The sequence below is a fragment of the Somniosus microcephalus genome, chromosome 2, assembly GCF_052327205.1.
Source record: "Somniosus microcephalus isolate GS21.2 chromosome 2, FLI_Smic_1.0, whole genome shotgun sequence".
Classification (NCBI taxonomy): domain Eukaryota; kingdom Metazoa; phylum Chordata; class Chondrichthyes; order Squaliformes; family Somniosidae; genus Somniosus; species Somniosus microcephalus.
Window position 1 is genome coordinate 211,475,740 of NC_140988.1, and position 24,574 is coordinate 211,500,313.

The window sequence follows — 24,574 nt, forward strand, 5'->3', positions numbered from 1 at the left end:
CCCATGTTGAACACCACTTGGAAGAAGCAGAGTAGCAAGGGCACAGAATGTACTCTGGGTGAGGGACTCCAATGTCCATCATCAAGAGTGCCTCGGTAGCACCACTACTGACCGAGCTGGACGATTCCTGAAGGACATAACTACCAGTCTGGGCCTGCAACAGGTGGTGAGAGAAGCAACACGAGGGGAAAAACCTACTTGACCTCACCCTTACCAATCTACCTCTCGCAGATGCATCTATCCACAACAGCACTGGTAGCAGTAACCACCACACAGTCATTGTGGAGACGAAGTCCCGTCTTCACACTGAGGACACTCTCCATCGTGTTGTGTGGCACTACCACCATGCTAAATGGGATAGATTCAGAACAGATCTAGCAGCTCAAAACTGGGCATCCATGAGGCGCTGTGGGCCATCAGCAGCAGAAGAATTGTATTCCACCACAATCTGTAACCTCATGATCCGGCATATCCCTCACGCCACCATTACCATAAAGCCAGGGGATCAGCCCTGGTTCAATAAGGAGTGTAGAAGAGCATGTCAGGAGCAGCACCAGGCGCACCTAAAAATGAGGTGCCAACCTGGGGAAGCTACAATACAGGACTACATGCATGCTAAAAAGCAGAAACGGCATGCTATAGACAGAGCTAAGCGATCCAACAATCAACAGATCAGATCAAAGCTCTGCAGTCCTGTCACACCCAGTCGTGAATGGTGGTGGACCATTAAACAACTAATGGGAGGAGGCTGCTCCATGAATATCCCCATCCTCAATGATGGTGGAGCCCAGCACGAGTGCAAAAGACAAAGCTGAAGCGTTCACAAGCATCTTCAGCCAAAGTGCCGAGTGGATGATCCATAGCGGCCTACTTCCCCCCTCACCACAGAAGCCAGTCTTCAACCAATTCAATTCACTCCATGTGATATCAAGAAACATAGAAGATAGGAGCAGGAGTAGGTCATTTGGCCCCCCGAGCCTGCTCCGCCATTCAATGAGATCATGGCTGATCATCCAAATTCAGTGCCCTGTCCCTGCCTTCTCCCCATATCCCTTGATCCCTTTAGCCTTAAGAAATATATCTAACTCCTTCTTGAATATATTTAATGAATTGGCCTCCACCGCCCTCTGTGGTAGAGAATTCCACAGGTTCACCACTCTCTGGGTGAAGAAATTCCTCCTCATCTCAGTCCTAAATGGCTTACCCCTTATCCTTAAGACTGTGACCCCTGGTTCTGGACTCCCCCGTCATCGGGAACATCCTTCCTGCATCTAGTCTGTCTAGTCCTGTTAGAATTTTATAAGTTTCAATGAGATCCCCTCTCATTCTTCTAAACTCCAGCGAATATAACCCCAATCGACCCAATCTCTCCTCATATGTCATTCCTGCCATCCCAGGTATCAGTCTGGTGAACCTTCGCTGCACTCCCATGGCAAGAACATCCTTCTTCAGATAAGGCGACAAAAACTGCACACAGTACTCAAGGTGTGGTCTCACCAAGGCCCTGTACAACTACAGCAAGGCATTCTTGCTCCTGTACTCGAATCCTCTCGCTATGAAGGCCAACAAATAACCTCCCAGAGATGTCGGGGAATATAGGGTCTAATGAGAGGGAGGAACTGAATGAAATCAGTATTTGTAGGGAAATGGTGTTAGGGAAATTGACGGCATTGAAGGCCGATAAATCCTCAGGGCCTGATAATCTACATCCTAGGGTACTTAAGGAAGTGGTCCTAGAAATACAGGAAACTTTGGTTTATCCGGAGGTTAACTGTCCGGAATGCTCGAGCCACCGGCAAAATTCAGGAGTCTGTTCAGTAAGTTTTTTTTCTTTTCGTTGCTTTTTTTTCCACCAGTCAGGCTTTGCAAGGTCTAGCTAAAGCTGTTGCTTAGCTACAGAGACGCTTGCAAGCTACGGCCGACTGTTTAGAAGCTGTTACAGGGTTTGTTGCTAGATACGGAGCTCAAGAGCTTCCGTATGTTTAAACATTAGCGCTGGTTTGTCCAGCAGTTTTGATGGGACGGCAACAGCTCGGCCCCGTCGGTGCCGGATAGCACAAAGTTTCCTGTAGTAGATGCATTGAACATAAGAACATAAGAAATAGGAGCAGGAGTAGGCCAATCAGCCCCTCGAGCCTGCTCCACCATTCAATAAGATCATGGCTAATCTGATCCTAACCTCAAATCTTCTATCACTCTGCATCCACCAGAACCCATGTGATCTCCCGGGAGAGGCGAAAAACCAGATGAAGACCCAATGGCCATTTTGGGAGAAAAAAATCTGGGAAATTCCTCTCCGACCCATCTAGGCGATCGAAATTCTTCCATGAGATCACTGTCCCTATATTTTCTACAGTACTTACCTTCTGTAAAGGCGATCTCCACCCCAGCCAGGAACAGGAATAAAACCATCTCCTGAAATCTAACACAGAATTAGAACACAGTAGGAGCAGAACCAGGCTACACGGCCCCTGGGCCCACTCCACTATCCACAGGGCCATGACCATTCCAAACCTAGACTCATGTCCAATTTCCTGCCCGCTCCCCGTAACCCTTAATTCCCTTTACTTCTAGGAAACTATCTATTTCTGTTTTAAATTTATTTAATGATGTAGCTTCCACAGCCTTCTGGGGCAGCAAATTCCACAAACCCACCACCCTCTGAGTGAAGAAGTTTCTCCTCACCTCAGTTTTGAAAGAGCAGCCCCTTATTTTATGATTACGCCCCATAGTTCTAGTTTCACCCATCATTGGGAACATCCTCACCGCATCCACCCGATCAAGCCCCTTCACAATCTTATATGTTTCAATAAGATCGCCTCTCATTCTTCTGAACTCCAATGAGTAGAGTCCCAATCTACTCAACCTCTCCTCATATGACCACCCCCTCATCCCCGGCATTAACCGAGTGAACCTTCTTTGTACTGACTCGAGAGCAAGTATGTCTTTTCTTAAGTATGGACACCAAAACTGTATGCAGTATTCCAGGTGCGGTCTCACCAATACCTTGTACAACTGCAGCAATACCTCCCTGTTTTTATATTCCATCCCCCTAGCAATAAAAGCTAACATTCCATTGGCCTTCTTGATCACTTGCTGCACCTGCATACTAACTTTTTGAGTTTCGTGCCCCAGGACCCCCAGATCCCTTTGTACTACAGTACTTTCCAGTTTCTTGCCATTAAGATAATAACTTGCTCGATGATTTTTCCTGCCAAAGTGCATAACCTCACACTTTCCAGTATTGTATTCCATCTGCCAAATCTCTGCCCACTTACTTAGCCTGTCTATTTCCCCTTGCAGGTTTTTTATGTCCTCCTCACTCACTACTTTCCGTCCCATCTTTGTATCATCTGCAAACTTTGATATGTTACACTCGGTCCCCTCCTCCAAATCGTTAATATAGATTGTAAAGAGTTGGGGACCCAGCACTGACCCCTGCGGAACACCACTAGTTACTGATTGCCAGTCTGAGAACGAACCATTTATCCCAACTCTCTGCTTTCTGTTAGAGAGCCAATCCTCCACCCACGCCAGAATATTACCCCCAATCCCGTGATTTTTTATCTTGAGCAATAATCTTTTGTGTGGCACCTTGTCAAATGCCTTTTGGAAGTCTAAATACACTACGTCCACTGGTTCCCCTTTATCCACCTTGTATGTTACTTCCTCAAAAAACTCAAGCAAATTTGTCAAACATGACTTCCCCTTCATGAAACCATGCTGAGTTTGTCCTATTAAATTATGTTTATCCAAATGTCCCGTTACTGTCTCCTTAATAATGGACTCTAACATTTTACCAACCACAGATGTTAGGCTAACAGGTCTATAGTTTCCAGCCTTCTGCCTACTACCCTTTTTAAATAAGGGTGTTACATTAGCAGTTTTCCAATCTGCCGGGACCTTTGCTGAGTCCAGTGAGTTTTGGAAAATTATTACCAATGCATCCACAATCCCTACCGCCACTTCCCTCAAGACCCTAGGATGCAAGCCATCAGGTCCAGGGGATTTATCCGCCTTGAGTCCCATTATTTTACCGAGTACCACTTCCTTAGTGATTTTAATCGTATTTAGTTCCTCCCCCCCTAGAGCCCCCTGTTTGTCCAGTGTTGGGATATTCTTAGTATCTTCTTCAGTGTTTTTGCCATCTCCATGTTTCCCACCATTAATTTCCCGGTCTCATCCTCTAAGGGACCAACATTTCCTTTAGCCACCCTTTTTCTTTTTATATAACTATAGAAACTTTTGCTGTCTGTTTTTATATTTTTTGCTAATTTACTTTCATAATCTATCTTCCCTTTCTTAATCAATCTTTTAGTTATTTTTTGCTGTCTTTTAAAGACTTCCCAATCTTCCATCCTCCCACTAGATTTGGCTACCTTATATGCCCTTGTTTTTAGTCGGGTACTATCCTTAATTACTTTACTTAGCCACGGATGGCTATCTTTTCTTTTACACCCTTTTTTCCTCAGTGGAGTATATTTTTTTTGGAAGTTGCAAAATAACTCCTTAAATGTACACCACTGATCATGTACCGTCTTACCCTATAATCTATTTTCCCAGTCCACTCTACTCAATTCCGCTCTCATACCTTCATAGTCTCCTTTATTCAAGCTCAGCACGCTTGTTTGAGATCCAACCTTCTCACCCTCTAATTGAATATGGAATTCAACCATGTTATGGTCACTCATTCCAAGGGGATCCTTTACTAGGACATTTTTAATTAATCCTGTCTCATTACACAGGACCAAATCTAAGGTTGCTTGCCCCCTGGTTGGTTCAGTTACATACTGCTCAAGAAACCCATCCCTAATACACTCAATGAACTCATCCTCAAGGCTGCTCTGCCCAATTTGATTTGTCCAGTTAATATGATAGTTAAAATCCCCCATAATTATAGCTGTTCCCTTATTACAAGCCTCAACTATTTCCTGATTAATACTCCGTCCAACAGAGTTGCAACTGTTCGGAGGCCTATAGACTACACCCACTAGTGTTTTTTTCCCCTTATTATTCCTTATCTCCACCCAAACTGTTTCACTATCCTGCTCCTTTGACCCAATATCATTTCTCTGTATGATAGTGATTCCTTCCTTTATTAACATAGCCACCCCACCTCCTCTCCCTTCCTGCCTGTCCTTCCTGATTGTTAAATAACCTGGTATGTTTAATTCCCAGTCATGGTCACCCTGCAGCCATGTTTCTGTAATGGCCACAAGATCATACCCATATGTCGTTATTTGTGCCGTTAACTCATTCATTTTGTTACGAATGCTACGTGCATTCAGATAAAGAACTTTCAAATATGTTTTGTAACACTTAGTTCCTGTTTTTTCCCTTTTTAGTACTTGACTTTTTACTCCATACCTTCTGTCCCTTCCTGACATGTTCTGTTTTTTAATTCCCCCACTGCTACCTAAGTCTATGACCTTCTCTGTTGTCATTTCTATTATTTGCTCTCTAGAAACCTCCAAAATTCGATAAACTCTAGAAGAGTTCCCATGGATTGGAGGGTAGCTAATGTTACCCCACTATTCAAAAAAGGTGGTAGAGAGAAAACGGGGTATTATAGACTGGTAAGCCTGACATCGGTAGTGGGGAAAATGCTAGAATCCATTATAAAAGATGTAATAGCAGAGCACTTGGAAAACAGTGACAGGATCGGACAAAGTCAACATGGATTTACAAAAGGTAAATCGTGCTCGACTAATCTACTGGAATTTTTTGAGGATGTAACTGGTAGAATAGATAAGGGAGAACCAGTAGATGTGGTGTATTTGGACTTTCAGAAGGCTTTCGATAAGGTCCCGCATAAGAGAGATTAGCGTGTAAAGTTAAGGCACATGGGATTGGAGCAAGGTATTGACTTGGATAAAGAACTGGTTGGCAGACAGGAAGCAAAGAGTTGAAATAAACGGGTCTTTTTCCGAGTGGTAGGCAGTGACTAGTGGAGTACCGCAGGGATCGGTCCTAAGACCCCAGCTATTGACAATATATATTAATGATCTAGATGAGGGAACTAGATGTAATATCTCCAAGTTTGCAGACAACACAAAGCTGGGTGGGCGTGTGTGCTGTGAGGAGGATGCCGAGAAACTCCAGTGTGATTTGGACAGGTTGGGTGATTGGGCAGAAGCATGGCAGATGCAGTATAATGTGGATAAATGCGAGGTTATCCACTTTGGTGGCAAAAACAGGAAGGCAGATTATCTGAACGGCAATAGATTGGGAGAAGGGGAAGTGCAACGAGACCTGGGTGTCCTTGTGCACCAGTCACTGAAGGTAAGCATGCAGGTGCAGCAGGCGGTTAACAAGGGTATGTTGGCCGTCGTAGCAAGAGGGTTCGAGTACAAGAACAAGGATGTCTTGCTGCAGTTTTACAGGGCCTTGGGGAGACCACACCTTGAGTATTGTGTGCAGTTTTGGTCGCCTTATCTGAGGAAGGATGCTCTTGCCATGGAGGGAGTGCAGCGAAGATTCACCAGACTGATACCTGGGATGGCAGGAATGACGTATGAGGAGAGATTGGGTCGATTGGGCTTATACTCTCTGGAGTTTAGAAGAATGGGAGGAGATCTTGCTGAAATCTATAAAATTCTAACAGGACTGGACAGACTGGATGCAGGAAGGATGTTCCCGATGGTCGGGGAGTCCAGAACCAGGGGTCACAGTCTAAGGATAAGGGGTAAGCCATTTACGACAGAGATGAGGAGGAATTTCTTCACCCAGAGTGGTGAACCTGTGGAATTCTCTACCACAGAAGGCAGTGGAAGCCAATTCATTAAATATATTCAAGAAGGAGTTGGATATATTTCTTAAGGCTAAAGGGATCAAGGGATATGGAGAGAAGGCAGAGACAGGGTACTGAATTTGGATGATCAGCCATGATCTCATTGAATGGCAGAGCAGGCTCGAGGGCCGAATGCCCTGCTCCTATCTTCTATGGTTCTATGTAACATACCATTTGCCTTCTTAACCGCCTGCTGCACCTGCATGCTTACCTTCAGTGACTGGTGCACAAGGACATCCAGGTCTCGTTGCACTTCCCCTTCTCCCAATCTATTGCTGTTCAGATAATAATCTGCCTTCCTGTTTTTGCCACCAAAGTGGATAACCTCGCATTTATCCACATTATACTGCATCTGCCCAATCACCCAACCTGTCTAAATCATACTGGAGTTTCTCGGCATCCTCCTCACAGCACACATGCCCATCCAGCTTTGTGTCATCTGCAAACTTGGAGATATTACATATATTCCCTCGTCTAGATCATTAATATACATTGTGAATAGCTGGGGTCATAGCACCAATCCCTGCGGTACCCCATTAGTCACTGCCTGCCACTCGGAGAAAGACCCGTTTATTCCAACTCTTTGCTTCCTGTCTGCCAACCAGTTCTCTATCCAAGTCAGTACCTTACCCCCAATCCCATGTGCTTTAACTTTACATGCTAATCTCTTATGCAGGACCTTATCGAAAGCCTTCTGAAAGTCCAAATACACCACATCCACTGGTTCTCCCTTATCTATTCTACCAGTTACATCCTCAAAAAATTCCAGTAGATTAGTCCAGCACGATTTACCTTTTGTAAATCCATGCTGACTTTGTCCGATCCCGTCACCGTTTTCTAAGTGCTCTGCTATTACATCTTTTATAATGGACTTTAGCATTTTCCCCACTACCGATGTCAGGCTTACCGGTCTATAATTCCCTGTTTTCTCTCTACCACCTTTTTTGAATAGTGGGGTTACATTAGCTATCCTCCAATCCATGGGAACTGTTCCAGAGTCTATAGAATTTTGGATGACGACCAACAATGCATCTACTATTTCTAGGGCCACTTCCTTAAGTACCCTAGGATGTAGATTATCAGGCCCTGGGGATTTATCAGCCTTCAATGCTGTCAATTTCCCTAACACCATTTCCCTACAAATACTGATTTCTTTCAGTTCCTCCCTCTCATTAGACCCTATGTTCCCCGCCATCTCTAGGAGGTCCTTTGTGAAGACAGAGCCAAAGTATGTATTTAATTCATCTTCCATTTCTTTGTTCCCCATTATAAATTCCCCTGATTCTGACTGCAAGGGACCTACGCTTGACTTCACCAATCTTTTTCTCTTCACATATCTATAGAAGGTTTTACAATCAGTTTTTATGTCCCCTGCAAGCTTACTCTCATACTCTATTTCCCCCCTCTTAATTAATCCCTTTGTCCTCGGCTGAGCGCACTGGATACAGCAAAGGCTATGAGCCCCGGCAACATCCCGGCTGTCATGCTGAAGACTTGTGCTCCAGAAATAGCCGCGCCTCTAGTCAAGCTGTTCCAGTACAGCTATAACACTGGCATCTATCCGACAATGTGGAAAACCGCCCAGGTATGCCCTGTCCACAAAAAGCAGGACAAATTAAATCCGGCCAATTGCCACCCCAGCAGACTACTCTCAATCAGCAGCAAAGTGATGGAAGGTGTCGTCAACAATGCTATCAAGCAGCACTTACTCACCAATAAACTGCTCACTGATGCCCAGTTTGGGTTCCGCCAGGACCACTCGGTTCCAGACCTCATTACAGCCTTGGTCCAAACATGACAAAAGAGCTGAATTCCAGAGGTGAGGTGAGAGTGACTGCCCTTGACAACAAGGCAGCATTTGACCGAGTGTGGCATCAAGGAGCCCTTGTAAAACTAAAGTCAATGGGAATCAGGGGGAAAACTCTCCACTGGCTGGAGTCATATCTAGAACAAAGGAAGATGGTTGTGGTGGTTGAAGGTCAATCATCACAACCGCAGGACATTGCTGCAGGAGTTCCTCAGGGCAGTGTCCTTGGCCCAATCATCTTCAGCTGCTTCATCAATGACCTTCCCTCCATCATAAGGTCAGAAGTGGGGGTGTTCGCTGCAGTGTTCAGTGCCATTCACAAATCCTTAGCTAATGAAGCAGTCCATGCCCGCATGCAGCAAGACCTGGACGACGTTCAGGCTTGGGATGATAAGTGGCAGGTAAAATTCGTGCCACACAAGTGCCAGGCAATGACTATCTCCAACAAGTGAGAGTCTAATCACCGCCCCATGACATTCAACAGCATTACCATCGCCGAATCCCCCACGATCAATATCCTGGTGGTCACCATTGACCAGAAACTTAACCAGACCAGCCACATAAATACTGTGGCAACAAGAGCAGGTCAGAGGCTGGGTATTCTGCGGTGAGTGTCTCACCTCCTGACTCCCCAAAGCCTTTCCACCATCTACAAAGGCACAAGTCAGGAGTGTGATAGAATACACTTGCCTGGATGAACGCAGCTCCAACAATACTCAAGCAGCTCGACACCATTCAAGGCAAAGCAGCCCACTTCATTGGCATCCCATCCACCACCTTAAACATTGACTCCCTCCACCACCGGTGTACCGTGGCTGCAGTGTGTACCATCTACAAGATTCACTGCAGCAACTCACCAAGGCTTCTTCGGCAGCACCTCCCAAACCCGCGACCTCTTCCACCTAGAAGGACAAGAGCAGCAGACGCATGGCAACACCACCATCTCCAAGTTCCCCTCCAAGTCTCACACCATCCTGACTTGGAAATATATCGCCGTTCCTTCATCGTCGCTGGGTCAAAATCCTGGAACTCCCTCCCTAACAGCACTGTGGGAGTACCTTCACTGCACGGACTGCAGCGGTTCAAGAAGGCGGCTCACCACCACCTTCTCAAGGGCAATTAGGGATGGGCAATAAATGCTGGCCTTGCCAGCAACGCCAACATCCCATGAACGAATAAAAAAAAAAAAACCTTATTCGGAGACTGTGACTCCTAGTTCTCCTCAGCCAGGGGAATCATCCTCCCAGCATCTACCCTGAAAAGCCCTTTAAGAATTTTATATGTTTCAATGAGATCACCTCTCATTCTTCTAAACTCTAGGGAATATAGGCCTAGTCTACTCAATCTCTCCTCATAGGACAGTCCCCCCATCCCAGGAATCAGTCTAGTGAACCTTCGTTGTACTCCCTCTGAGGCAAGTATATCTTCCTTAGGTAAGGAGACCAAAACTGTGCACAGTACTCCAGGTGTGGTCTCACCAAGGTCCTATATACTTGTAGTAAGACGTCTTTACTCTTGTACTCCAATCCCTTTGTAATAAAGGCCAATATACCATTTGCTTTCTGTACCTGCATGTTAACTTTGTGATTCGTGTACAAGGACACTCAGGTCCCTCTGAACACCAGCATTTCCCAATCTCTCACCATTTAAAAAATATTCTGCTTTTCTATTTTTCCTGCCAAAGTGGATAACTTCACATGTCTTCACATTATATTCCATCTGCCCTGTTGTTGCCCACTCACTTAACCGATCTATATCCCTTTGCAGCCTCTTTGCGTCCTCCTCAGCTTACTTTCACATTGAAGGGTGTGACTAAACAGAGACTTCAAGGGGTTAAAAAACATAATTTCTTAAAGTGCAAGTGTATAAAACCATAAAAGGCCAATAGAATTTTGGGTTTTATAAATACAGCTCTATCCTCTCCAATGTATTTCTTATAATTCAATGACCAGACCATCTGGTACTTCAGGTGGGCCCAGACCAACACTTGAGTTTATACAGACTCCTTTCTGAGATTTGCACTACAGGAAACTTTGGTTTATCCGGAGGTTGCATGTCCGGAATACTTGATCTAACGACAAAAATCAGGAGCTGTTTTCTGTAAGTTTTTTTAGATCTCGTTCTTTTTTTTTCCCCAGTCAAGCACTGCAAGGTCTGTAGCTATAGCAACAGCTTCAGCTAGAGACGCTTGCAGCTGCAGCCGACTCTTTAGAAGCTGTTGCTAAGCAACAGTGTTTGTTGTCAGATACGGAGATGAAAACCTCCGTATGCTTCAACATTAACGCTGGTATGTCCGGCAGCTTTGATAGATCGGCAACACGCCAGTCCCGTCGGTGCCGGATATCACAAAGTTTCCTGTATTCCTCTGACTATGATCCTATTTGCTCTCTTTACTGTTGTTCCACACTGTGCTGATGGCTTCGGCAATCTACCAGCTTCCCCAAATCATTCTCCTTTGTTGAGTCCTGTCGTATACCAACTAGCTTATATTACCACTTATTATAATTTCACAATCTCATTACTTTACATTTCTCCACATTAAATGATATCTGCCACTCATCAGGCCAGTTCCCTGATCTATCCAGGCCCTTCTGTATTATATCTGCCTGTTCCTATTGCAGTCCCCCTAGTTTGGTATCATCTACAAACTTGAGTTTTGTTTCTGTTCCCACTTCTAAGTCACTTTTATATACATTATAAACAACAGCCCCAGAACCGATCTGAGGAACCCCACTAGTTACCTCCTTCCATGCCGATCCGGCTCTGTGTACAACCACCCTTGCTTCCTGTTTCAGACAATTTCTCAATCCATTTCTGAAGCACTCCACCTATGCCATGCCTTGCAACCTTGTGGACCAATCTCCTATGTGGCACTGTATCAAAAGTTTTGCTGAAATCTAAATAAATAACATCCACTGAGTTCCCTCTGTCCATAAGTTGTTAACAGCTCAAAAAACTCCAAGAGATTAATCAGACATGATGTCCCTCCCATAAAGCCATGCTGGCTTCCTCAAAGTTCTATATTTTTCCTGGTGGTTCAACCATTTGTTCCTTCAGAACACCCTCCACTACTACCACCCCTACCCAAGATGGATGTGAGGCCGACTGGTCTGTAGTTCCCCGGGTTCTCCCTTTCCCCTTTTTCTTTAAAATAGATTGGCGTCACATTCCCTTTTCTCCAATCCTACATCTTTGTTTCCAAGGATTTCCCACTAAAACATGCCCAATTTCATTAGTTATTTTCTTAAGTACATTAGGTTGCAATCTGTCTGGATCAAGGGCCTTGGCCTCCTTCAGTGTTATCACTCTGTCCACCAGCTTTTATCAGTTACATCCATTTTGCTTAGAAACTCACCAGCTTGCCCTAGAAATTCTCAGAAAAATGTGTTCCATAATCCCTAAAGTGATTTCCAGACTACAGGAAGGGAAGGAATTACCAAAAAAACTCAGCATAACTCAGCTCTCCAAACACTTAAACGTTTATGTATATGTGTCACACGTTTGACACCATCACAGCACAATATTTTCAGGAATGACATTACAGATGGTACTGGGATTGGGGGGGGGGGGGGGGGCGTAAAATTGGCAGAAGGGACGTCACAGCAACATCAGAACCAATCTGCAATCTATTTAGTTCCAATTTAAAACAGTTATTTTATAAATTACTCACCTAACAGCATAATAAGAATACACAAGTAGCTATGGGACATAACCTATAGTTGAGCATAACACATATGACCATGACTTATCAGGTTAATAGTCCACTTGTGGTATACAGATCAATCTCAGGCAAGTCACCCGCGAGACTGGTGAGTAGTAAATAGCAGAGATTCTATCTTGGTGAGCTGGCCAAGGAAGAGCATCAACTGCATTCAATGAGGCATGTACAAGTTGCCACCCGAGCGGAGGCAGCAGCAGCATAAACAGAGCGGGAGAGAAGGCCCAGGACAGAGCACGGACCAGAGATATATTTGGCAAAAACAAAAATCAAGGAGACATATCACAGGATAGCAGGTAGGTGATTGGTTGGTGAGTATTACCTTTGTCTTTTTCTCTCTAAGTTAAGGCAGTGGGTTAGCTAAGAAGTTTAGTAAGTAGTCTAATAGATGCATGGCAGGGCACCTCAGTCGTGTCAAATGCACATCCTGTGCCATGCGGGAAGTCCAAGATGCTTCTCGTGTCCTGGACAACAACATGCGCATCAGCTGAAGGAGCTCGAGCACTGGGTTTCAACTGGCGTCACTGCAGTGCATCCGTGAGGCCGAGAGCTACGTGGATAGCACATTTCAGGAGGTGGTCACCTCGCAGCTAAAGAATTTGCAGGCAAAGGGGGACTGGGTGACCACCAGACAGACAAGGAGGACCAGGCAGATACTGCAGGAGACCCCCCACCCCCCACGAGTGCATCTCACTCTCTAACCAGAATACTGGTGAGGGCGATGGTTCCTCTAGGGAGTGCAGCCAGAGCCAAGGCCACGGCACCATGAGTGGCTCAGCTGTACAAGGGGGGGGGGGGGGGGGGGGGGGGGGAGGGGGGGGAGGGAGGAGGAAGGTCAATAATGCAATAGCGATAGGGGATTCAATACTTAGGGGAACAGACCGGCATTTCTGTGGCCGCAGATGTGACTCCAGGATTGTATGTTGCCTCCCTGGTGCCAGGGTCAAGGACGTCACGGAGCGGCTGCAGGACATTGAGGGAGGAGCGTGAACAGCCAGAGGTCGTGGTCCTTATCGGTACCAATCACATAGGTAGAAAGAGGGACGAGGTCCTGCAGGCAGAATTTAGGGAGCTGGAAAATGATTAGTAAGCTGGACCTCAAAAGGTAGTAATCTCATGCGCGAGTACAGAAATAGGAGCATAGAGCAGATAAATGTGTGGCAGGAGAGATGGTGCAGGAGGAAGGGTGTTAGATTCCTGAGGCATTGGGACCGGTTCTGGGGGAGGTGGGACTGTACAAACTGGATGGGGGACTGTTGGGGAGGGTTTAAACTAGCTTGGCAGGGGGATGGGAATACGAGCGTAGATTTAGTGGGGAGAAGCAGCAAAGCTGGAAATGGAAGGCAGTAAATTGGTAAGTGAGTTTGGAAGGCAGTGGGAAGCAAAGGCTAGAAAATAGACAACAAAGGGGTTTGGCAGTGCTTAACGGTAGGAGTCTAGTGAACAAGGCAGATGAGCTGATAGCACAGATAGACACATGGAAGTATGATATCATAGCTATTACTGAAACATGGCTTAAAGAAGGGCAGGAATGGCAGCTCAACATTCCTGGTTACAGGGTTTTCAGACAAGATAGAGAGGGGGATAAAAAGGGAAGGGGGGTCACAATATTGGTTAAAGAAACAATTACAGCTGTGAGGAGGGATGATATGTTAGGTTAGAAGGATCAAATGAGGTCATATGGGTTAAACTGAAGAACAAAAAAAGGGGCAATCACAATGCTGGGAGTGTACTATAGACCCCCAAATAGTCAGAGCGAGATAGAAGAGCAAATATAAATGCAAATTTCTGCGAAATGCAGAAACAATATGGCAGTAATAATAGGAAATTTCAACTACCCTAATACAGGAAACTTTGGTTTATCCGGAGGTTGTATGTCCAGAATACTCGATCTAACGGCAAAAATCAGGAGCTGTTTTTTTTAGTTCTCGTTCTTTTTTTTTCCCCAGTCAAGCACTGCAAGGTCTGTAACTATAGCAACAGCTTCAGCTAGAGACACTTGCAGCTGCAGCCGACTCTTTAGAAGCTGTTGCTAAGCAACAGTGTTTGTTGTCAAGCAACAGTGTTTGTTGTCAGGTACGGAGATGAAAACCGCCGTATGCTTCAACATTAACTTTGTATGTCCAGCAGTTTTGATAGATCGGCAACACGCCGGTCCCGTCGGTGCCGGATATCACAAAGTTTCCTGTATTAACTGGGATAGAATTAGCGTAAAGGTAGAGGGTGCAGAATTCTTAAAATGCATTCAGGAGAATATTTTTAGCCAGCACGTAACAAGCCCAACAAGAGAGGGGGCAATTCTGGACTTAGTTTTAGGGAATGAAGCTGGGCAGGTGGAACGGGCATCAGTGGGAGAGCATTTTGGTGATAGTGATCATAACTATGTTAAATGTAACTAAATTATGAAAAAGGACAAAGCTGGTCCAGGTGTAAATATTTTTGATTGGGGAAAAGGCCAACTTTACTAAGCTGAAATGTGATTTAAAAAAGTGGACTGGAAACAGCTACTTGAAGGTAAATCAATGTCAGAGCAATGAGAGGCATTCAAGGAGGAGATAGTGAGAGTTCAGAGCAAATATGTTCCCACAAAGAAAAAGGGTGGGACTCCCAAATCTAGAGCCCCCTGGATGTCAAGAAGCTTACAGAGTAGGATAAGTAAAAAAAGGAAAGCTTTTGTCAGATGCAGAGAGCTCAATACTACAGAAAGCCTAGGAGGAGTATAGAAAGTGCAGGGGTGAAATTTAAAAGGAAATTAGAAAAGCAAAGTGAGGGCATGAAAAAATATTAGGAAGGAAAATCAAGGAAAACACAAAGATGTTTTATAAATACACAAAGAGCAAGAGGATAACTGAGGAAAGAGTAGGGCCTATTAGAGACCAAAAAGATAACTCGTGTGGAGGCGGAACACGTGGCTATGGTTCTTAATGAATACTTTGCAAACGTCTTCACAAAAGAGAGGGACGATGCAGACATTGTAATTGAGGAGGAGGAGTGTGAAATATTAGATGGGATAAACAGAGAGAGAGAGGGGAAGTATTAAGAGGTTGAGCATCTTTGAAAGTAGATAAATTGCCAGGCCCAAATGAAATGTATCCCAGGCTGTTGAGAGGCAAGGGAGGAAATAGTAGAGGTTCTGACCATCATTTTCCAATCGTCTCTGGCTACAGGCGTGGTGCCAGAGGACTGCCAACGTTGTGCCATTGTTTAAAAAGGGAGAAAGGGATAGACCAAGTAATTACAAGCCAGTCAGCCTAACCTCGGTGGTGGGAAAATTACTAGAAAAAATTCTGAGGGACAGTATAAATTGTAATTTAGAAATGCACAGATTAATCAAGGACAGTCAGCATGGATTTGTTCAGGAATGTCGTGTCTGACTAACTTGACTGAATTTTTTGAGGAGATAATGAGGAGGGTCAATAAGGGTAGTCTATTTGATTTAGTCTCCGTGGATTTTAGCAAGGCCTTTGACAAGGTCCCACATGGCAGACTGGCCAGAAAAATAAAAGCCCATGGGATCCAAGGGAAAGTGACAAGTGTGATCCAAAATTGGCTCAGTAGCAGGAAGCAAAGGGTAATGGTCGACAGGTGTTTTTGTGACTGGAAGGATGTTTCCAGTAGGGTTCCACAGGGCTCAGTACTAAGTTCCTTGCTTTTTGTGGTATATATCAAGGATTCAGACTTCAATGTAGAGGTTATGATTAAGAAGGCATACGGGGTACTTTCCTTTATTAGCCGAGGCATAGAATATAAGAGCAGAGAGGTTATGCTTGAACTGTATAAAACACTAGCTAGGCCACAGCTAGAGTACTGCGTCCAGTTCTAGTCACCACATTACAGGAAAGATGTGATTGCGCTAGAGGGGGTACAGAGGAAATTGATGAGGATGTTGCTAGGACTGAAGAATTTCAGCTATGAGGAAAGATTGGATAGGCTGGAACAGAGAAGGCCGAGGGGAGACTTAACTGAGGTGTATAAAATTATGAGGAGCCTAGATACAGTGGATAGGAAGGACCTATTTCCCTTAGCAGAGAGGTCAATAACTAGGGGACATGAATTTAAAGTAATTCGTTGAAGGATTAGAGGGGAGTTGAGGAGAAATCTTTTCATCCAGAGGGCGGAGAGGGTCTGGAACACACTGCCTGAAAGGGTGGTAGAGGCAGAAACCATCATCGTATTTAATAAGTGCTTGGATATGCACCTGAACTGCTGTAACCTGCAGGGGTACGGACCAAGAGCTGGAAAGTGGGATTAGGTTGGATAGCTCTTTATCGACCAGCGCAGACACGATGGGCTGAATGGCCTCCTTCTGTGCCGTAAATTTCTATGATTCTAAGTTAGATCATCCCATGACAAAATAGTGTGGCTATCAGGTACAAATAAACTCACTACCATAACAGAAGCATACAATTATCAATTACTTTAATCGAAAGGATGCCAATCTTGATTAGCTCATAGTTCTGTTATCTTGGAGATATGAACCCTGTGCAAGACACAAAGCTGAAGCGTTATAGGTCGAGTACTTTATCTCTTTAAATCTGACCTCGTCTTCAGCTGCAATCTCATACTTTGATCTCTTTCCCGGCATTCTACGGATCAGATCCAGCAGTCCATCTTCATCAATTTGTTTTGTTCCAATACTCTCTGCCTAAAAAAGTTTTTTTCCCCAAAGAAATAAAACCACACTTAATTTCAATGAAAACTTATTATGGATCATATATTTGGTGCTTTCAGAAAGTCATGGAAGGTCAATATTACAAATTTCAGGTCAGCAAAGAATGGCAAGACAGCAATTATGGAAAAGTTAACATCTGATCTCTAACTTGTATGTAGTTAGAATATTACACTACAGTTTTATAATGGCAATACAGGAGACTTTGTTATATCCTGCACCGATGGGACCGAGCTGTTGCCGATCTATCAAAACTGCCGGACATACCAGCGTTAATGTTGAAGCATACGGAGGTTTTCATCTCCGTATCTGACAACAAACACTGTTGCTTAGCAACAGCTTCTAAATAGTCGGCCTGTACCTTAGAAGCGTCTCTGTAGCTTAGCAACAGCTTCAGAGAGACTTTCCAGAGCCTGACTTTTGAAAAAAAAGCCACGAGAAGAAAAAAAAGCCACGAGAAGAAAAAAAACCTAACAAAACGGCTCCTGATTTCTGCTGGTAGTTCGAGGTTTCCGGACATACAACCTCCGGATAAACCAAAGTTTCCTGTATTAAAGATCACATCGGCCACCTTTAATGCCACAGAAGCATCAACACTCATAACGACTGGTATCAATTGTACCTCCACCATGCGTAAGAGTGGTGCTCATATTGCTAAGCTTGTGCTACCGAAAGGTACTCACTTTGTCCAGTTTGGCTCGTCCACCTTCTCGACCAATCACGAGGTAATTTGTTTTCTTACTAACATTTCCTGTCAGCTTCCCTCCATGGCGTTCGATTAAAGACTTGGCATCATCACGTTCCATGGACTCCAGGACTCCTGTAATGACGAACGAAAGTCCTTCCAAGCAGTTCTCAGCTCCCTTAATGATAAGAATTTGAACAGTCATTCTAATCATAATGTACTAATCACTCTTTCTACGAGGTCTTTATGATGTTTGCGAGAGGATGCAACACAGCGAGACAATAGATTGGAGGCTAGAAGTAGAAGAATTGCCTACCAAATGACAAGCTTTTTCCTTGTATTCTTTCCAGGAATGTAAGAGCGGTGTTAGAAAAGCCTACCCCTATATGGGAGCAATAGATGGACTTGGCCTTTAGAGAGAATCAAGAGCTGATGAGAGGAAAGAAAGCGATTGGCAGAAAGAAGAAACATTTCCTGGAGGCAGCTTTAGCAATTGGGAAGATGAGAGAGCCCCATTTGAGTGCACTGGAGACACCGAGTCAATAGATGAGGAAAGACACACGCACACACACAGGGAATCTCTGGATAGCAATCAAGAGCAAAATGTGGCCAATTTCCTCCCTCTCCCTCACCCAGGAACACGGAGGCCATTTGCAGCACTCCTAATGCCACCTGGCTGACTCTAAGCATAGGCCATGGAGAAAAACATCTGGGACCTTCCTGGTCCATATGACACAGTTCCATGGAAAGGGGAGGTGGCGGCGTGTGGGAAAGGGGGCCTGACCAATCGACCTATGGTGAGGAGCAGCACAGTGCTCCTTATCTGGCAAACATATACACACACACATCTTTCTTCCACTTCAATCTATAAACAAATAAAATCATAGAATATTCTAGTACAGATGGAAGTCATTTAGCTCTTCAAGCCCATGCCAGCTCTCTTTAAAAAGCATCCACTTAGTCCCAGTCCCTTTGCCTTTCCTCAGTCATTTTAAGTTGATTATTTTTCAAATATTTATCCACTTCCCTCTGAAAACCATATCTGCTCATACTCGTTTCTGATGCATTAAAAAAAAATCTAACTTCTCCCTTTGTTCTTCTGATGATCTTAAACGTATGCACTCTAGTTACCAACTCGCAAACCGGTGAAAATAGATTTTCCCCAATTACCTCATCAAAACAATTCCTAAAACATCTCCATTAATTTCAATTCCAATAAAAAGAGCCTCAGTTCCTCTAGGCGCTCATCCTTGGTATCATCTTAGCGAGAGTCTCTTCTCCATGGATTTGACATCCTTTCTAAAGTAAGGTTCTAACTCCACCTAAACAACGATTTGTATAGATTTGGCATTACCTCGGTTTTTTTTTAAACTTTAACAACTTGTCACCCCACTTTTAAAGATTTGGGTATCTGAACCCCTAAGTCTCTATTTTTTTTAAAAAACATTTATTTAATCTATATTTCCTCTTATTCTTCCTTCTAAAATTAATCACCTCATATTTTTCAGCATTAAGTTTTGTCTAGCATCTGTCCGTCCAATCCACTAACCTGTCCTTGCCCTGAAGTCAGTCCTCTTCAGTTAATCATTCTGCTCATTTCTGTGCCATCTGCACAGTGAATTTATACCAGACTTAGATAAAGATTCAAGTGCCTGTTGCGTTTCCATTAAATGCACAAAAAAGCAAAGCGGCATCCAGTGATTCCCCAACTTATTGAATACCATGCTGTCTAAACACGATTTGAAATTATGTATTGTACCATCACAAGTGATACAATAAAATCCAAATTGTAGAAAAATCAAGAGCAAATAATTGTTAAACATTTAGAAATAACCTTTCACCTTGGCTGATTAGATAAGGATGACCTATACCATAAAACCATGCAATGGATTTTAAACATTCCTGTAATTCATAGTTAATTAGCATAAAAGAACACTATAGCATACGCTGGTTTTCAAACATATTAATTTCCATTGAAGTTATAAATAGGAACTTATCTTCTGTTTATAACTACAAATACCTTTGGTTTGCTTTCTTCTGTACCTTTCTACCAACCTACCTGGGGGATTTCTTTAGACCCCAGAGCGCGAGGTCCATCACGATTCAGGAAGCTACGATAGGCCAGGTAATTCTGACGCTTCTTTTCAGCATTCTCTGGACTCTTGGACTATAGAAACAAAGATGCAAACAGCGCTCTCTCAGCAGCTGCCTTCAAAATACCAAGCTACCCCAGAAAGAACTACTCTGAACCAAACTGCATACATTTCTGCTTAATGTGTTCAACAGCAGTGTGCTACAGTATGGAAAGTAGGATAAACTACCCATGCAACCAACACATTCCTCAACGTTCAGTCAGTGCAGCCATTCCAGTTGTAAAATATAACAGTCTTGCCAATTAGCTGGTATTAAACACATTTTAATAAAAATGCATTTAGTATGGTTGATCTGTTTCCATTCATTAATTTCCATTCTCTCAGTCTCATGAAATCTAATCAGCCCCGTTTTATTAGTTAAAGGTGAGGAAAATTCTAGGCAAGTATTTTCTGTTCAAAGTACTTGTCCAATACCAGTAGCATATTTTCCTGGATTCCAGGTACTTCCACTCCCAAGCCATTCCAAAACTGTGACCTGTAAAAATATAGAGTCAAACCTGGACAGTTGCAACTCCTCTCAATCAGTGGCATGTACTGGAGGGGAAGGTGGCCCAAAGCAGCAGGGCTCCAACTGTGGTAGGAAATCAGACTTTTTTTTTTTAAAACAAGTAAAACAGATTAATATTTTTAATATTGTTTTTCCACCTTGACATGAGGGGTGGAGGGCCAGGTGATGGGGAAGGACTCTGAACAGGAAATACCCCTTTCCCCTTTAATTTGAAGGAGACCACAACCTAGTGACCCAGCATGCACCTGACCCAAAGTACAGCAAATGTGACCAAAGTGCCTCCTACCTCAGGTTTATTTGGGGATATTTTCTCCTCTTTGCTTGGAGAAATCTTTTCTTTGTTTGGAGAAACAGTTTTCTCTTCTTTCTTTGGAGAAATCTTTGTCTCTCCATTCTTTGAAGAACCAGTTTCCTCTTTTTTGGGAGAAACCTTTGTTTCCCCTTTCTTTGAAGAACCAGTTTTCTCCTCTTTCTTTGGCGAAATTCTCTTCTCTCGGACTGGTCTTGTTGGACTGTTCTCGATCACTCGTGTCAATTCTTTACGTTTCATAATGGCCAGTTTTGTACTTGTTTTCACGGGAGACATTTTACTAAATGGCTTTTCCACTTTAGTACTGGAAGATTCAGATGAAGGTTGAGAAAAAGTCCTCATGCTCTGTGATTTACTACTTACTAATTTTTCACTGCAGTTTTTCACATTGCTTTCAGTTTCACTCAACATCTTGGCTGAAAATTAAGGTAGAGATTGAGGAGTGAATTTTTTTTTGTTTTTTAAATGTGCACATCAAGGTGAGGATGCTGTGAAATGGAACCCTTCTATTTCAGGGATCCAGTGTCAGCATTAAGCTTTCCCAACACAGTATGGCTAACTAAAGAGTATAGCTCCTTCTGCTCCAGGGGGTGTCCAACCATTTTCTCTTTCTGTACACTCAGTTGCTTACCATGGAACCCCACAGGCAACACAAACATTTATACCACAATATACCAGATTCAATTGTTTATTAAAAATGACAGTGTGCAATATTGGGCTCCATACTATAGGAAGGATGTTGAAGCTCGAGAGGATAGAGCGTAGATTCACGAGGATGCTGCCTGGTATGAGGAAATACAAATATGAAGACAGATTTGACACTGATGCAGTCTTTTTTCATGGGAACAACACAGATCATGGCATGATACAATAGCAGCTTTTAAAATGATGAAAGGACAGGACAGGGTATATAGAAGCAGACAGTTTCCAGTAGTTGAAGGGTCAAGAATGAGGGGCCACAGATAAAAAATTAAATGCAAGAGATCCAGAACAGAGGGCAGGAGAAACTTCAGAGAGCTGCAAGACTGTGCAATTCACTTCCAGTGTTAGTGGTTGATGCAGACACTATTTCAACATTCAGGATTAGATTGGTTAGCTGGATGAAGGCAAAGGGATATGGGAACAGGGTGGGTAAATGTGTTTAGAACTATTTGCTCAAGTGGAGCATAAACACCAACAGTGTGGTTGGGCCCATTGGCCGGTTTCTGTGTTGTAACTTGTCTTTCTATGCATTCCCATCTAATTCCATGTATTTTTGTTGTTCATTAAAAAGTGCTATAATTCAAATACAATGGACTGTTATTTTTCTGTAATCAGCAGTCAGTAAGTGGAGATTTTAAAAGAATAAACTTTTGACACTGGATTCTAATGAGTATTCTTATTCAGGAGGCTAGGTCAATTGAAAATTTCAAAACTTAGATTGCGAGATTTTTGTTAGTCAAGGGCATTAAAGGATATGGAACCAAAACAGGTAAATGGAGTGAAGATACAGATCAACTAGGATCTAACAGAATAGTGGAACAGGCTCAAGGGGCTGAATGGCCTACTCCTGTTCCTATGTATTCATGTTGAAACAGAAATGTTTCTACATTTTCCTAGTTAAATATTTTATAGATTAAACTTTTTACAAACACCTGGCACTATTGTTATTGGAGCAGAAAAAGCTGACAGAAGATTTAATAGAGGCTTTTAAAAATCTTCCTCTGATTCTAAAATCTTCATAATTTTTAAAATCTCTTAAATCCCCTCTTGGCTTTTGCCACTTCAATGGACAGAGTCCAAGCGTCTCCTCACAACTACTGTTTCCTGTCTCTGGGATCACCTGGTGAATGTACACTCGCTACAGTTTTAATGTCCTTTCCATAATGGAATGTCTGACACAGCACACAGGACTCTTAACTGTAGCCTAACCAATGTTTGGTATAAATCTATTATCACTTCTCTACTCATGTACTCTATGCCCCTATTTATAAAACCTAAAATTCTATTGGCCTTTTAACTGCCTCATCCACCTGCACTCACAATTTCAAGGAATTATGAATTTGAACCCCCAAAATACACAGCCCTTCCCACGGCACCTTCCTGTGCAAGCGCAGGAGAATCAACACCTGCCCTTTCACCTCCTCCTTTCCCACCATCCAGGGTCCCAAATACCTGACCGCGGGTGTCGGCGGGAGGCGCGAGCGGGAAGCTTAAAAAGGCTTCAGAGACCCAGGTAAGGCCTCAGACCGTGGGTGTCGGCGGGAGGCGCGAGCGGGAAGCTTAAAAAGGCTTCAGAGACCCAGGTAAGGCCTCAGACCGCGGGTGTTGGCGGGAGGCATGAGCGGGAAGCTTTAAAAGGATTCAGAGACCCAGGTAAGGCCTCAGACCGCGGGTGTCGGCGGGAGGCGCGAGCGGGAAGCTTTAAAAGGATTCAGAGACCCAGGTAAGGCCTACCAATCTCCAGTCTCCGAAGTCAGAGGGAAGGAGAGAGGTAAAAAGTAATCCAAGTGTGACGTCACCAGAAAGCGGGTAAGTGATTGGTTGGTAAGTATTTCTCTCTTTTTAAGCTTAAACTCTGTGGTTTACAGTTTCTAAGGTGCGATATTCATCATCTAGAATCGGGGCAGAGGGTATTTAAAAATAATATTAATAAATTTAATTAATTACATAGAATGGGAGATCAGGTGATGTGTTGCTGCTGCAATATGTGGGAGCTGATGGACACCATTGATGCTCACGGTGATCACATTTGCAGTAAGTGTTGGCTGCTCGAGGAATTCCGGCTCCGTGTTGAAAAGCTGGAGTCCGAGCTTCAAACACTGAGACACATCAGGGAGGGGAAGAGTTACCTGGACTCTGTGTATCAGGAGGTAGTCACACCAATTAGATTAATTAATTCAGATGTAGTCCATGGCCAGGGTCAGGATGGTGTGACTAGAAGTGAGGCAGGTACGGGGATCCAGGAGGTAGTGTTGGAGGAGCCGCAGCCCTTGCTCTTGTCCAACAGGTTTGAGGCTCTTCACAGAATCACAGAAACCCCAGTGCAGATAGAGGCCATTTCGGCCCATCGAGCCTGCACCGACACACATCCCACCCGATCCCCGTAACCCCTACACCAACACATACCCCACCCTATCCCCGTAACCCCACGTATTTAATCCCCCTAACACTAAGGGTCAATTTTATCATAGCCAATCATCCTAACCCGCACATCTTTGGACTGTGGGAGGAAACCGGAGCACCCGGAGGAAACCCACGCAAACACGGGGAGAATGTGCAAACTCCACACAGACAGTCACCCGAGGCCGGATTCGAACCCGGGTCCCTGGCGCTGAGGCAACAGTGCTAACCACTATGCCACCGTGTGAGGGTAGGAACAGGGACTGCGGAGAGGATGAGCAACCTGGCCACAGCACCGTGGAACCATTCAAGTGGGGGGAGTTAAAAAAAAATGTTGTATTGGTAGGGTATAGTATCGTTAGGGGGATAGATAGAGTTCTTTGCAGCCGAGAGCGAGAGTCCCGAAGGCTGTGTTGCCTGCCCGGTGCCAGGGTTAAGGACATCTCCTCTGGGCTGGAGAGAAACTTGGAGTGGGAGGGGGAGGATCCAGTTGTCGTGGTCCACGTTGGTACCAACGACATAGATAGGACAAGGAAGGAGGTTCTGCTGAGGGAGTTTGAGCAGCTAGGGGCCAAATTAAAAAGCAGAACCACAAGGGTAATAATCTCTGGATTACTACCGGAGCCACGTGCAAATTTGGCTAGGGTAAATAAAATTAGAGAGTTAAATGTGTGGCTCAAAGACTGGTGTGGGAGAAATGGGTTTTGCTTCCTGGGACACTGGCATCAGTACTGGAACAGGCGAGAGCTGTTCCGTTGGGACGGACTTCACTTGGCCAGTGCTGGGACTAGAATCCTGGCGAATCGACTAACTAGGGCTGTAGAGAGGGCTT

General features: G+C 44.2%; 1 protein-coding gene across 1 annotated transcript in view; it reads right to left on the reverse strand.

Annotated features, from left to right (window-relative positions):
• rfc1 (replication factor C (activator 1) 1) overlaps positions 1-24,574 on the reverse strand; it is a 143,983-nt gene that overhangs the window by 45,474 nt on the left and 73,935 nt on the right. Inside the window, exons 11-14 of the mRNA XM_085965626.1 lie at positions 20,617-21,056; positions 19,729-19,836; positions 17,668-17,847; positions 16,856-16,960 (exon numbers count right to left, since the gene is read on the reverse strand). Coding sequence (XP_085821752.1) covers positions 16,856-16,960; positions 17,668-17,847; positions 19,729-19,836; positions 20,617-21,056 — 833 coding nt within the window. The remainder of the gene's footprint in view (positions 1-16,855; positions 16,961-17,667; positions 17,848-19,728; positions 19,837-20,616; positions 21,057-24,574) is intronic.